General features: G+C 56.9%; 1 protein-coding gene across 1 annotated transcript; it reads left to right on the forward strand.

The window, feature by feature from the left end:
• Window positions 1-5254: 5254 nt before the first annotated feature.
• MB (myoglobin) lies at window positions 5255-14299 on the forward strand. Its single transcript, XM_025926566.2, has 3 exons — window positions 5255-5437; window positions 9837-10059; window positions 13618-14299. The coding sequence occupies exons 1-3, from the start codon at window positions 5343-5345 to the stop codon at window positions 13762-13764; spliced, it is 465 nt and encodes a 154-aa protein (XP_025782351.1). The 5' UTR covers window positions 5255-5342; the 3' UTR covers window positions 13765-14299.
• The last annotated feature ends 360 nt before the right edge of the window (window positions 14300-14659 follow it).

Below are 14659 nucleotides of genomic sequence, written 5' to 3' on the forward strand. Positions count from 1 at the left end.
GAGAGCAAAAACCACGCTTTATTCCCCTTTTAATAATTTGGAGAGCCGTCCCTGGTCGGTGCCACGAATATAGAGATGGGAAAAGACCCCGCCCTGGCTGGCGGGGAGGGTGGATGGGTGGGGGGCGGGGGGGGCGAACGCAGGGACCCAGTAGAAGCGTCAGAGCCAGAGGCGGAGGCTTTTCTCCTCGCTGCCACTAGATGGCAGCAGGACCACCCGGCGGTCACCCTTCCGACTGCCTTTGCCTTAACCTCCGGGAAGCCAAATGACCCTGGATGGACTCCGTTCAATAATACAAACATTCAAAGACCTTACTGACCCAGCTCTCTGCCAGGTGTGCTGTCAGAAAGGTGAGAGGGGGAAGAAGAACGATCCACAAGTTGGACCAGTTCCAGCTGGGAAGCACCAACCCCGAAACCGGACTACCCGGGTTCGAACTTCGTGCTTGGCATCTCCTAGCTGTGTGACTTTGGTGGCTCCTTATAACCTCTCTGTGCCTCCACCTCCTCGCGTGGGAGGTGGGGTTTATGGCCGCCGGGAGGGGCGGTGTCCCTGGAGCGCAGGAAGTGCGGTGCGAGTGTCTGTTGTTTTGGTACGTCTGCTCCCGAGGAAGCTCGCGGGGTAGAAATGGGGCGCTGCACCCCAAAGCGGAGAGAGAGAAGGCTGCACCGGAGCTGGAGCCCCGAGGCGGGAAAGAAGGCGCACCTGCGAGGGAGGGTTGGAGTTGGGGGAGGATTCCTGCAGGGGGCGCTGTTTCTTCGAGATAGGCCGCGCCGCACCCGGTGACAGGTGGAAGGTTGAGTAGCGGAGAGGTGGGGAAGGACGGCTGGTGTCCTCAGGCCACACCTGTTATTGGGATTTGGGGATCCTTGTGTCCCTGCCAGCCCTCTTCCAATAAAGCCCCTCTGGGCCTCCAGGGAGAGGAGGAGCCTTGCCATGTCAACTGTATTTTTAGTTCCCTGTGCCTCTCCCCAGCTGCTATAAGACACCTCTCCCCACCCCCAGCCCGCCGCTTGGCTGCAGGCTCCTGGAGGACAGCTGGGGAGAAGGGGAGACGTGGTCAGTTCTATGGCTGCCAGGAGGCTGGGCGGAGTGGGGTCTGGGGCAAGCTTGGGGGTCCCGCCGCCCCGTCGAGTCTGCTCTGAGTCGGGCCTGGCGCTGGACCAGGACCACAGACTCTGGCAGGAAGCAGCAAACTAGGCTGGGCGGGCGGGAGGCACTGGCCAGGCTGGCTTCCAAAGGAGAGGCTCCTAGGAGGAGAAAGGGAGGTGGTCAAGGTTGAAGGGACCCCTGGGTCGTTGGGGCCAAAGTCACCCCCTTGATGAAGTCTTAAAGTGGAATCCCCCAGATTTGCTCGGGGAGTTGTTAGCTGCCCAAGGGCTGGCAAACTCCCAGGTCCTGGAAGAGAGCCGCTCTTTGCACAGCCACCTGGAGACTCAAGCCTGGGGGGGGGGGGGGGCGGGGAGGGGCAGGATGCTGGAAGCCCCTTGCTAGAGAATTCTCCTTGTGTATATGCTCGGCAGGAGTTGCCGACTTGAAGATCGCAAAACCAGTCTTTTTCCACCAGACTGGCTCCTGGCTTACCGTGTGTGTGTGTGTGTGTGTGTGTGTGTGTGTGTGTTGGGGGGTGGGGGGCGGTGCTCGGGTCAAGTCCTTGTCCAAGTAGGGACAAGAAAAGTCTTCAGTGAGCATGCAGCCTCCCTCTCCTCTCAGTAGACTCTACTGGTCCTCTCTATCCCCAAAGAGTCAGCAGAGTGTGCCCAAGGGAGCGAGCGTGACAAGAAGGCATATTTTGGTTCATCATAAAGGAGACTCTTGCAAGTCTTAGGTAAGGAGCTCGCTGCTCCTAGGAGTATTCAAACAGATGCTAGAGGATGATCCGCTGGGAGAATTCCCCACCTTTAGTGGGAACTTGGACAAGATGCTGTCGAAGTCTTCTGTTAGCCTCCAGACACGATGGCCCTATACGCATCTACACTTGTCTACCTCTGCCTTTCTATGACCCTGGACCTCTCAAGCCCAAATTTCCAGAGCGGCCAAACCCGAAGACTTTGGAGCCCCAGAGTTTCCCTCTGGGATCTCCAGACTCTAGAAGTTGAAGACTTGAGAATGATCCTACATGTCTCGGGAGTGTTGCATCCAAAGGCTTCTGTGACATGAAAGGACAGGAAAGAGGATGGGGGCGGGTCCAGCGTGGAGGGATCGAACTAACCCACCTCGGTGTGTGCGCGCGTGTGGATGTGCGTGTCCGTGTATGACACGCGAGTTTAAGGCTCTAGGAGGCTTGTGCCCGCAAAGGCGGCCTGGTTTTCCTATTTCGTGCACCTCCAGCTTCCTTGCCCCGGCCACTGGAAGGCTGTCACTGGGATAATTATAGCCCCCAAACAAAGCTGGTGCCTCTAGGTAGCCATAGCTACTATTAGGTAATGCCTGCTCTGTTGTAGAGATGTAGAAGTACAAACAGATGTCGGCCCCTTCCTATTAGCTTAAATGGTAAAACTTAAAAGGTCCATCGACTTCAAAGCCACAGGTTTCCATGAGCACGCCAGTTAATGGGGGTGCCTGCCAAGGGATGACGGCTAAGTATTAAACACTTGAGCATCGGTAATGATTTGATGAGCTTTTAAATGCTCGGGCTGTCCCCAGACAAGTGCAGGGGCTGGAGTTGGTGGACCCGCGGCTTCAGATTTGGGTCCCGCCCTGCTGTTCACCAGCCCCTGGGCGGCCGGTGCGGAACCTTGCCAGGTCCTTGCTCCCTTCCAGCCAGGCGGGGTACCAAGCCGCCCCGCCCTGCCCTGCCACCGCGCTGGCCTCAGCCTCCAGCGAGTGACCGGCAGCAGGGGCCGAAGCTGCTGGGGGTCTGAGCCCTTGGCAGATTCTCTCAGAATTGCCTTTCCTCTGTCGTGGGTCCGGCACAGAGTAAGCCCTTAGTACTAGGCTGTTGAGCAAATAGGAGAACGAACGAACGAACGAACGAACGCATGAATGATAGCTCTCCCCCCAATCCCCGTGACATTTCTAGCTACTCATTTTGCCATCACATCTTCCGCCGTGAAAGGTGGCTGGGCTCCCAGAGGTCTGGGATAACAGGAGCTTCCCGTGTGACTCCTGGGGCACCGTGTCAGGGAGAGAGGCGCCTCTGCTTAGGAACCAGCTGATTGGTTCGATAAAGGAGTCAACAGGGTTCATTGACAGGCTCCGCGAGGGGTCAGACAGGAAGTGGCAGTTCGCGGTGACCCTCACACAGTAATTGGGCCGGGCTTGACGGAGATCGGAACGGAATGAATTCTGGGCCCTAGGTGACACTCAAGAGCCCCCACCTTGGGGTTCCTGCTCTGTGCTGGCCATGAAACTGACTCTCTTCGACACCGTGTTTCCTACCTCCTAGACAATTCTTGCCAAACGTCCCTGCTCGTATTTCGGACAGGGGATCTGATTCAGGTAGCTAGCAGATGGAGGCTGTTGGATAGAGCCCTGCCATCGGCTGCCTCGGGTTGGGTGCCAGTCCCGGTCCAGTCGGCTGTGATTGGCCGTGGGGTCGGGGGGGAAGCACATGGCCCTACATGGTCACGTAGGGACTGGGACAGAGCAGTCGCTTTTAGAAAGAGCTGTCTATGTGGGGTCGTCGTGACGGACGTGTCTATTACAGACCCAGGACAGCCAGGGCACTTGCTTATTCTTTTGGAACCTCACCGTCCACAGCTATAAAATGGGGTGATGCTTGTTACCTTGCGGGGCCACTGTGAAAATCAGATGTCTTGCTGCCCAAGGAGGTGCTTTGTGAACTGTAAAGTCCTGTGTAGATGGAAGGAAGGGCCCGGTACGTTGATCATAGCACTAAAACAACGGTACTGTAAGCTTACTCCTTATATCTCCCCAAGGGACTGTGAGTTTCTTGAACACAGGGATGTGTTTATTTAGTTTTGTTGTCCTGAGCATGTGGCACAGTTTCCATCACACCAGAGGTAGTCTGTCACTATGTGAGGGATGGATGAACGGATGGATTATGGATGGATGGGCAGATGATGGATGGGGGAGAGGGTGGGTGGGTGGGCGGATGGATGAACCCATACGTGGACGATGGAGAGATGCGTGGATGGGTGGGTGGCTAGATGATGGATGGATGATGGGTAAATACAAAGAAGGCCAACCATCCTCCCTTGGCTCCCTTGCAAGACCATCTATTTATTCAACAAATACTTGTTCAGCTACGATTTGGTACAGGGCACTGTGTGAGGTCCAAGAGATACAGAAGTCAATAAAACATAAGTGAGTAAGGTATTCGGGGGCATGAACCCAAGAGCCTGACTTTCTGGGTTCAAATCCCAGCTCTACCATCAGCTATGTGACCGTGACAGTTTTCCCTAACTCCCCCCCCTGAATAAACGAGGACGATGCCATGTCTGTCCTAGAGATACGGCTGTCAGGGGATTAAACAAGTTACCAAATGTGAAGTGCTCGGAGGAGGGCCCGGCGTGTCCCTACACGTATCGGCTGCTCTGACACACTCGTGGCGGAGCCAGCATGGGAAGAAATACAGCACGATGAAGGGAGCCGTACAACAGGGGCGCCCACCCAAATAAATGGAAGGAGGAGGACATTAATGGGGCCTGGAGGGGGTGTGCCAAGCAAAGCTTCTCAGAAGGAAATACTTGAGCAAAGGCCACGAGGGCCACGAAGCCAGTTTTCTGGGTGGGGTAGAAAAACCCAGACTCCAAGAGCCTGTGGATAGACGCCCAGCTATAAGTAGGAGCCACCTCTGCTCCCTCCCCTCTCTCACCCCCCCCCCCCCCCCCCCCGCTTCTGGCTGAGTAGGGGCTCTCCGGCAACATGGGCAGACTGTGGACAAGGAGACTGCTAAGGACCAGGACAGTCCCAGGGCCAGCCCAGGAGCCGCTGCCCGAGCTTGGAAACATGACAGTTTCCTTGGGATGGTTGACAACGGGGAGAGTTGAGTTTCAGGCTGCTGGCGTCGGCCTTGGTGGTGCCCTTTCTGCTGGCCTCTGAGACTCCACACAGCGGCCCAGCCTCCTCCCCTGCTCTTGCCACATACACAAACACCCCCGCGCCCCTGTGGCCTGAGCTGTCCTACCTCCCCACAATGGCACCTGCCCCAAAATAGCTCCCATGTGAGAGCTACAGAAAGGAAAAGATTAGACCCCTCATGAAAAGGAGGGAGGAGGGAGAGGAGGGGAGAGTGAACGAGCCGTCAAGTGATCTGTGTCGAGCTTCAGGGAAGGTATAAAATCCCTTTGGGGCCGGGCGGTCTCAAACCCCGGCTGTCAGAGCCAGGACACCGAGTCGGCCCGGACTCCCTCTTTCTGTCTTCCTCAGACTGCGCCATGGGGCTCAGCGAAGGAGAGTGGCAGCTGGTGCTGAACGTCTGGGGGAAGGTGGAGACCGACCTCGCGGGCCACGGGCAGGAGGTCCTCATCAGGTAAAAGGAAGAGACCCCATTGCCTCTGTCACCCACTCCCCAAAGATCAAGGGTGCGTGCCTGCAAGGCGGAATCGTTGCCCAGGGTTGACCAGTTGGCTGTGTCGGTCGACTTTGTTAACACCTTCACTTGGTTTTCCTTTGCTTGTAAGTGTCAGGGACTGGTGTCCAGAAAGGAAAAGAGATCCATCCCGGGCCTGTGCCAGCAGTGGGAGAAGCCTGGTGATCAAACCCTGGATGCCTAGCGCCCACCAAGAGGAATCCTAGAATCGTAGGCAGTCATAGTTAACAAGGGCCCTGAGAGATCCCGTCCAGACGCTTCACTAAATGGACGAGGACAAACAGGACCTGAGAGGGGCAGGACCTCCCCGCGCCACAAATCCGTAAAGGTCTATAAACTGTCAAGACTGAGACATGGCCTTCAAGATAAAGACCCACAGGCTCTAGAGCTGGCTCGGCTTCCGAACCGCTGTGTGACCTTTGGGAAGGCACACAACCTCTCTGAGGCTCAGTTTCCTCTCCTATACAATGGGCGGGGGTGTTCCGTGCTACCCTTTAAAGTAGAAGTGAGAGTTAAATAAGATAATGCATGTAAGGGGCCTGGTGCTGTTCCTGGAACATGGCAGGTTCTAGAAGATGTTAGTAATTGTTACGGATGGAGCTAGCTTAAGGACCTGCGAAGTATTATAATTAGAAAATAGAAGACGGAGGCCCATTAGGGACTTTTGATGTTGAGGAAGTCTTGAATTTGAGAGCTCTGAATAGTGTGGTCTCCAAGCACATCTTGACTGCAGGGGTTCCTGAACAAACAAAAGAAAACAAAATTCCAAGCGTTGTAAATAAAGGATGGTGTGTGGCTTGTAAACAGAATTTTATTTTCTCATTGCCTTCCACCCCAGACGGTGTGAGACCCCTCTTCTCCAGGTACCTTCTCTCATGCTCTGGGCCAGCGCAAGTCAAATATCTAACGGGGTATAAATCCGCATTTCTGCACCTGGGAGAAAGTGGCCCCGGGGGTGGCCACGAGTGAATGGATCGTCCTTCACGCCTTCATTTACAGACGAGTTTCTCCTTCGTCACGAGCCAGGTTTCCCTCTCCCACTCAGATGCCTTTTTGGTCTCCTTGGGCTGCACTTCTATCCGGCTCCCATGTCTGGATCCGTGATCCGAAGTCTGAGCCCTGAGTCGTCCACGCTAGAAACACTTGGGGAAGGATGGTCACGTTCTCTGTTTACTCCGACTGGCATCATGGGGGGGGTTCCCTGTGTCTTTCTCCTCCTGTCCCTGCCAGCAGGCCGCTGGGGCTGCAACAGGTCCTGTTGGATGGGACAAAAGTTTCCCCCAAGTTGACATCAGCTCCTTAGGCACCTGTGCTGTGTGACCTTGGATGAGTCACTCCTCCTCTCTGAGTGACTCACTCCTCTTGCTTGCCTATGGGTTGAACGAAGCGATTGTCTGCCAGGGTCTCTGAGGTCCCTCTCTGCTCTCGTGCACTCCCTGGGCCCATCCTCCTCCCTCGCTTTTGGAGAGGAGGCAGGGTAGTTGGGGCTGGAGACCAGTTTGCAAAGCACAAGTCTCTCCAAGGTGATCTGGGGGCCATGAGCCCCCAAGGCAGCGACTTGAAGGAGACTTGGGGTATTGTGTCATCAGGGGAAACCTTCCCTCCCTCTCCAGAGTGGATCAGGGACACCTACCAAGGGCCAGGGGCCGGGGATGGGATGGGATGTGATGCCTGGGACTCCTGGCCCCTGAAAGGTCCCAGAAAGCCCAATGCCCCGTCACGTCTTAGGCTGTGGGACACGCAGAGACCATGCCAACGGGTTCTGCCCTCTTACTGTGCGGGGTCCGGGGAGGAGGGCCTCCCTGCGTGTAGAGGGAAGGGAGGGGGTGCTAACCCCCAGAGCTGCACCTGCCTCTGTGGGAGCTGGCCACTTGATTCTGTTCCAGAGGCTGAGCCTGGGCTTTCTTACTGACCTTGGCAAGGTCACTTCTCCTACTCCTCTTGTAAAAGACGGCATATTCTGTTCAGCGGAGCCTGTTAACAAAACACTGAGGGCTTTGCTGCAAGTCGGGAAGGATACCCCCGGCCCCCGGGCTCGCCGCTTCCCGTATATTAACTCAGCCTCCCAAGCACCCGATGAGGTAGATATTAGGATCACCACCCTTAACAGAGAGGTTAAGTAACTTGCCCCAAGTCGCACAGCGGGAACTCACATCCAGGCGGCTTGCACCCAGCACGGCTGCTCTGGAGCGCTCTGCTCTTGGCACATCAGAGCGGGGTTGCCCTGCCCAGCCCGGTCCTTCTGCCTAGAGCAGGGAAGGCATTCCGCAGGTCGGAGTCTCCATCTCCCGTGTGGGTGTCCGATTGGGCCTCCGTTCAGAGGACAGCTGGGAGGTGGCCTCCTTCCTCGCTGACTTGCCTGCAGGCCTGCGAAAAGCGAAGCAGGTGGACGTAGGATTGAAGCTGAAGACGCAAGGCAAGTGAGGGCTCCCGAAACAGGAGGGAAAGTCTGTCCATCCTTTTTCACGGGCTGACGGGCTTCGTCTGTCCATTTCCCGGGGTGCTGCCCTTAGGCAAATCCAGGTATGGCCTTCTGTGGCTGCCTGGGGCTCCCAGCTGCAGGACTTTGGGCCAAGGGAGGGAAGCGGCTGAGTGATGCCAGAATGATCTGGTGGGCACTCATTGGCCTGGTTTTCCTGCACCGTTGAAGGTAAATCTGGGCTCGCTCGCGGGCTGGCTGGCACAGAGTGGAAGGTGAGGCAGGGGTCCAGCCTTACAGCTGGAGGCTGAAATATCAGCCAGACCAACCCTTTTGGTTTATGGATGGCTGAACCAGGACCCAGAGAAGCTGAGTGACTTTTTCAATGTCACACAGCACGTTGGAGGTGGACCTGGGACCAGAGCTCAGCTTTCATAATTCTCATCCCCACATTCTTTCTCCCAGACATCTTGGGGGCTCCCCAAATATCTGAGATCCCTGGTTGCCTTGGGTACCAGGTCCTTGGCCCTCTTCTGCCCCAGATAGGCTCCCTCCAGCGTCCCGATCTCCGACCTTCACCTGTGGGTGCTAGGTCTCACCTCTGCCAGGCAGGAGTTCAAGGATCATTGTCACCAGATAATAATAGGACCCTTGGGTGAAAAGTGCCAGGGATGAGCTGTCCCGGCCACACAGGCTTGGCCGGGCCAGGACGGGGGGGTGAGATGGGGACGTGGGGCATGGCTGTGGATCGCCCTGGGTGTTCTGGGGGCTGCAGGAGGGACGGGCTCCCGGGAGAAGGGTGTGCTGCCTGTTTGTGCTACTTGGTGCACACGTGTGTGCATGCACGTGAGTATGGGTGTGTGCTGTGAGATGCTTTCACACACCGGAGTGTGTCCACCGCAGGGCTGAAGAAGCGAGTGGCTGAGCCAGGAAGCTACAAAAAGAGGAACGTTGCAGGGACCCGAAGCCATTAGACAGGAGGGGGGGAAGGCTGGGGAGACAGGGCCACTCCTGCAAACATTTCAGGGTATGACAGGGAGAGAGAGAGAGAGAGAGGGCGCATGACTTATAGAACCATCCGATCTCTGGTTCGGGCTTTGCCACCGACTCATGTCACTTGCCTCTGTGCTCCATTGGCCCACAGTGGAACGGGGACAGCCACCTCCCACCGAGGCGGCAGGTATGACTCCCTTTAACCGACACCCAACTTTCCAGAAGAGAAAAGACCGAGCTCCAGGGCTACAGGTGTGGCTCAGGGCAGAGTCCCTCTGCAGCTAAGCTCCCCAGCTCCCTGGCAGGAGCGGAGACCTGGTCTTTGGCAGGTGGCTCCCTCCCTGGGCCTCACCATCTGAGGGTCCTGGGAGGTACAGGGCGTCTGAGCAAAATAAGCAAGGACTTCCTGAGCCTGAGAGCTAACACAGGACGTAGTGAGTCTCCTGTAGCTGCAAGTATTTAAGCAGCCAAAGGATGATCCGTAGGCAGGAAGCTTGCAGAGACGGTCCCCTGCGCGGTCGACGTCTTGAGTCACGCAGACCCGCTTCCACTTGGCCCTTCTGCCTCGTACGCGTGATGCGATTTAATCACCTACTCTCCAGGCGACTCAGAGAAAATCGGGTGGAGCCAGGGAGCGAGGCAGGCACATCTTTCCTTCCTACCTCTGGAGTAGCAATGAAGAGGCAGATGCTACTGACCCGAAATAAGCAAGGCAAGCCTTTACACAGCCCACCGAGCCCCCACAGCGCTGCTCTAGGTAGGCACCGGTTATCTTCTACGCTTGGATGAGGAAGCAGAAGCACAGAGAGAGGTAAAGCGAATGGCCCGACGTCACGCAGCTGGGAAATAGCGGAGCCGGGACTGGAACTCGTGTGTCTCACCACCTCCAGCCCCTGTGTCTGACTCCAGCCCCCCTTGTGCCCGCAGCCTCTTCAAGGGCCACCCGGAGACCCTGGAGAAGTTCGAAAAGTTCAAGCACCTGAAGACAGAGGATGAAATGAAGGGCTCCGAGGACCTGAAGAAGCATGGCAACACGGTGCTCACTGCCCTCGGGGGCATCCTCAAGAAGAAGGGCCAGCACGAGGCGGAGCTGAAGCCCCTGGCCCAGTCACATGCCACCAAGCACAAGATCCCCGTCAAGTACCTGGAGGTGGGAGGCAGGGCAGGGGCGGGTGGGAGGGTGGAAGGGGAGGCCTCGAAGGGCTGGGATTTGGGGTTCGAGTCCCAGCTCGGCCACTGACTTGTGGGTGACCCACGTCATTCCTCTTTGAGCCCCAGTTTCCTCATCTGTAAGACGGGCTGTCACCCCTGCGGTCACTGAGAGGAAACCCATTTCTCCCCCAGATCGGTATGTCGTCCGGGGAAGTAAGGGAGATTGGATATTGGGGGCACCACTTGCACTCCCCCCACCACGGGGAGGTACCATTATCACACCCACTGGGCAGATGAGAAAACTGAGGCACAGGGAAGGCAATAGCTGCCCACAGGATTCAAACTAGGGCTCTACTCCCCCCAGGCCCTCAGCGCCTAACCCCTGTGCCATCTGGAGCCTGATGTGGGCAGGAGTCGTGAAGCAGGAGTACAGGAGCGGGGGCTCGATCCTGGGCTGGGGGTGGCCAACAGTCTGGTGATACTGGTTTCCAGCATCTTTACAGATGAAGAAGGAGAGGCCTCGGGTGTCCTAGGCAAGAGAAGTTGGTTTGAACCTCCTGTGAGGGGCGGAGGAGTTGGGTGGGCAGGGGAGAGCCTGAACTGCCTTTATAACCAGTGGGAGGAGGGGTGTGGCAAGAGGTGAGCATTGAGATCTGGGGGATAAAGGGCCTTTGGGATAGGCGCAATCCCTCAGGATGGGAGCAGCAGGCAGGCTGATGCAGCCATGAGGATAAAGGTAGTGGTGATAGCTACCAGTTAGGATGGGCATTCGCCTGGATCACTGCGTGGAATTCTCGAAATCTCCCTGAGATTGAAGGCATTCAGTGTCCTCTTTTTCTCTGACGCAAAGGAAGTTCAGAGCTAGGGAGTCCAGAGCTGGTGTGGGGAACCCACGGTCACCGAGAATGCAGCCTCCTTCATGCCAATGTTGGCATGAGTCCTCAAAGTTGACTCATGGTCCAGGATGGCTGCTAGAGCTCCAGCCATCTGGTCCACGTTCCCAACAGGAAGCAGGAAGAAGAGAGGAAAGCTCTCTTTTAAGGAGTCGCAGAAATCCCACCCAACAGTTTCCTTTGCATCTCATTGGCCAGAAGTTAGTTACAAGACCACACCCATCTGCATGGAAAGCTGGGAAATGTGGTCTGTTGCCACTGCAAATACAACCAGTGTTCTGTTACCAAGGAAGAAGGAGAAAATGGACATTGGGCAGGCAATTAGTAGACTCTGTGCCAGGCAGGTACCCTTCGCATACTCACTTTACAGATTTGGAAACTGAAGGCTCAGAGAGATTAGGTAGCTTGCCCAAGGTCACACAGCTAATAAGCCAGTAGGTACAGTCTGGTCAACGGTACTCCGGAACTCAAGCCCTTAACCCTTGCGGTACAATATCTCCCATCCGCCACTGCCACACCCCCTCGTCAGCCTCTCAGCCTCACCTCCCTGCGCCCCAGCTGCCCCCGCAAATCACATGTAGACAACCTTGCCCGCCCATCCCACTCAGCATCACAGACACAAGGAGCCTGTCCTGCCTTTGAGATTCCGTGCCTGCTGCGGCCCCTGTCCTCCCCATCTTCTCTTGTCAACAAATCCCTGTCCATCCTCCAGGGCCCAGCTTAGAAGCCACCTCCTCCGCACGCGTCCAGCTGTCAGCTGCTCTGTCCACCGGTGCCCTTCCCCCCCCCCCCGGCCCCCCTGCAAAGGCGCTTTATCCTCATTCTCTGTCACGGCGCCTGCCCGGCTGTACTGTAACTCATCTCTTTACCCAGCTGTCTCCTGGCTGGGACTTGAGCTGCCCGAGGGCAGACCCTGGCTCTCGCATCTCTGAACCCCAGGGGCGTGGGGGTGGGCTCCCAACACAACCAGAAAGACGTATCCCCTCCGGGGGGACAAAGGAACAAGGCTCAGAAAGAGAAGGTAGCGCTGGAAGCTGGGGGACTGGAAACCAGGTCTGCTGAAAACGAGCTTAGTTTACTGCGTCGATACCCGCAAGATCGAAGGCAGGGCTCGTGTCTGTTCCTCCCCTTCCATGCTCTTCATAAAAGCTGCTGCTTCCCACCTGTGAGTGAGGGGGCCACAGAGGCTGCTGGGTAGCGAAGGGCAACTTTCCTCTGTTGTCCAGCTGCCCCAGCGCACGCTTTTCTAGATATTAGTGACTCTGCCACAGGCTCAGGAAAGGCTGAGTGAGGGGACCCGATGGGGGCATCGGAGCCCCTGTTGTGTGGTGAAGTCACACATAAGGGTCGTGGCAGAGCTGAGCCGGGAGGTTGGGTATCTCACGTTTTCCAGGGGCGGGGCTTACTCCACGGCAGCCCGAGCCCCCCACCACCTGCCCGTGATCACTTGCACTCGGGGCGCCCCGAGAAAACGGGAAAACGAGGTACAGTCACCGCCTCCGTCCTTGGCTCTGGCGGCCGTTTGCCCACCCCCCCCCCACCCCCGGGGTGCAAAGTCCTCTTGCTACGTGACCTCAGTCTGGCTACTTTCCTGTCGCGGCCTCTGTAAAGTGACACCACTTGGTGCGCCGGCCAGGGCTGTGGTTGACATCAAAGCTTGATTCACTGTCAGAAGAGCACAGTAGCATTTTACACCCATGAGATCGTTGAGTCGCTAAAGCCGCCATGCTGTAGGTGTTCCTGGTAAGGAAATCGTGGGTGCCCAACCAAACGTGATGGTGACAGCGAGGCTGACAGAAGACAGTGTGGGTCCTGGGGGCAAGCCATAGGCCAGATCCTTCCCTCTTCTTCCCTCCTTCCCGCCCACCAAGAATTCTGAGCACCAGCTCTGTGCTTGGCACAGAATATAGGATGCTCTGCACCCCTGCTCCGCCCCCAATAGGCTGCTTAAAGCAATAACCCTATGAAGCCATTAAATGCAAAAAATAAATATACACAGATGGAAATAGTTTCTTCCTTAAAAAACATTTTTTTAACGTTTATTCTTCTTTGAGAGACAGCGCGTGAGCAGGGGAGGGGCAGAGAGAGAGAGAGAGAGAGAGAGAGAGAGGATCTGAAGCAGGCTCCAAGCTCTGAGCTGTCAGCACAGAGCCCAACGTGGGGCTCGAATTCACAAACTGCGAGATCATGACCTGAGCCGAAGTCGGTCACCTATCCAACTGACCCACCCCTAGGCACCCTGGACATAGTTTCTTTCTATCTAGCTTTTCTGACTGCAAACTCCTGGACAAAACCATGGAATGGGAGCATTCCCCTCCTTTCTGCTGTCTGCATGGAAGCGGCACCCGGGCCCTTGTCTGGCCGCAGCTGGACCCACATCCTGAACACTAGCCAAGGAGGGTGGTGGGTGAGCCGACCCACTGGGCCGCACAACCTTGGGTCTGTACTGGGACGGGCCTGGTCCCCCATTTATACCTGTCTCCCGGGGTTGCAGGGATAAAAGGAATTCATCTCAGAGACCACTTGGAAGCATGCCTGGTATACAGTAAGCGCTCAATAAATGGCCCTGAAATAAAGAGAAGGTGGGACTCAGCCTGATTGCCCCCTGGCTCCTGGCTTGTCCGCCCCCATGACCAGCACCCCTCTCATCCATCCCGCTGCAGTTCATCTCAGAGGCCATCATCCACGTTCTCCAGAGCAGACATCCCCACGACTTCGGCACTGACGCCCAGGCGGCCATGAGAAAGGCTCTCGAGCTGTTCCGGAACGACATTGCTGCCAAGTACAAGGAGCTGGGTTTCCAGGGCTAAGCCCCTGCACGACCCCACCCCCACCCACGGGGACGCCGGGCCCCAGGGGAGGGTGGTGCCGGGTCTCCTGTAGCCACGTAGAGTTCGCTTCTGAGTGTCTGCTTTGTTTCTGAGAGGCGGGTGGGGGCGGGGGGCGAGGCTGTTCGGGCTGGCTTCATCTGCCTGGGGGCTCCTTGTGGGGGTCATCACCCCGGGAACCGGAAGTGTGGCCCTTTGCCCTCTGCCGCCCGCAGCCTCTCTCCTCTCTCCCCGACTCCAGCCCAATTCCTCCAATCTCCAAACCCAACCCGTCACCCGCGCCTCTAATCCCAAATTCAAGCCGTAAACATACAGATCCTCTGACCCATCACCCCCACCAGATGCCCCTCTGCCATGAGAAACGGGTCTGGGCAGAGTGGGACAGCCACACCCATCCCAAAGGAGGTGGCAGTGCAGTGGGGGGTGGGGTGGGGTGGGGGTTTTTCTGGAACCTAAGTGTGCCTTTTCAGCTAATGGAGTAACTCACCTGGTTTTAATAAAAGACCCTGCAACATGACAGTCTCTGCCTGGTGATCTTCCAGTCCTGGAGCAAGTGAAAGGGCCCCAAGGAAGAAATGGCTGGGATTGTGTGCGTGGGGAGGAGGCTGGGGGAAAGGAGAGGAGGGAAACTGGGTAAAGGAGGGAGAGGAGGGAGCAGGAAGGAGAGAGGAACGGATACCTGCCTTCCTTAGGTCACTCCTCAGTGGCAGGGACAGTGCCGGGCACAGGGGATGGCGGGGAGAGCCCCGTCTGGTCAGGAGAGCGGTCAGCAGACCTTTGCGGGAAGAGGCAAAAAATTGCAGGGCGCCCAGAGGAGAGGACACAGACCCGGGGGAGGTGGTCACCGTGGACACAGCAGCTTAAAGAACATGCCAAG

This window comes from Puma concolor, chromosome B4 (genome assembly GCF_028749965.1).
Source record: "Puma concolor isolate L17-30 chromosome B4, mPumCon1.1.hap2, whole genome shotgun sequence".
Classification (NCBI taxonomy): domain Eukaryota; kingdom Metazoa; phylum Chordata; class Mammalia; order Carnivora; family Felidae; genus Puma; species Puma concolor.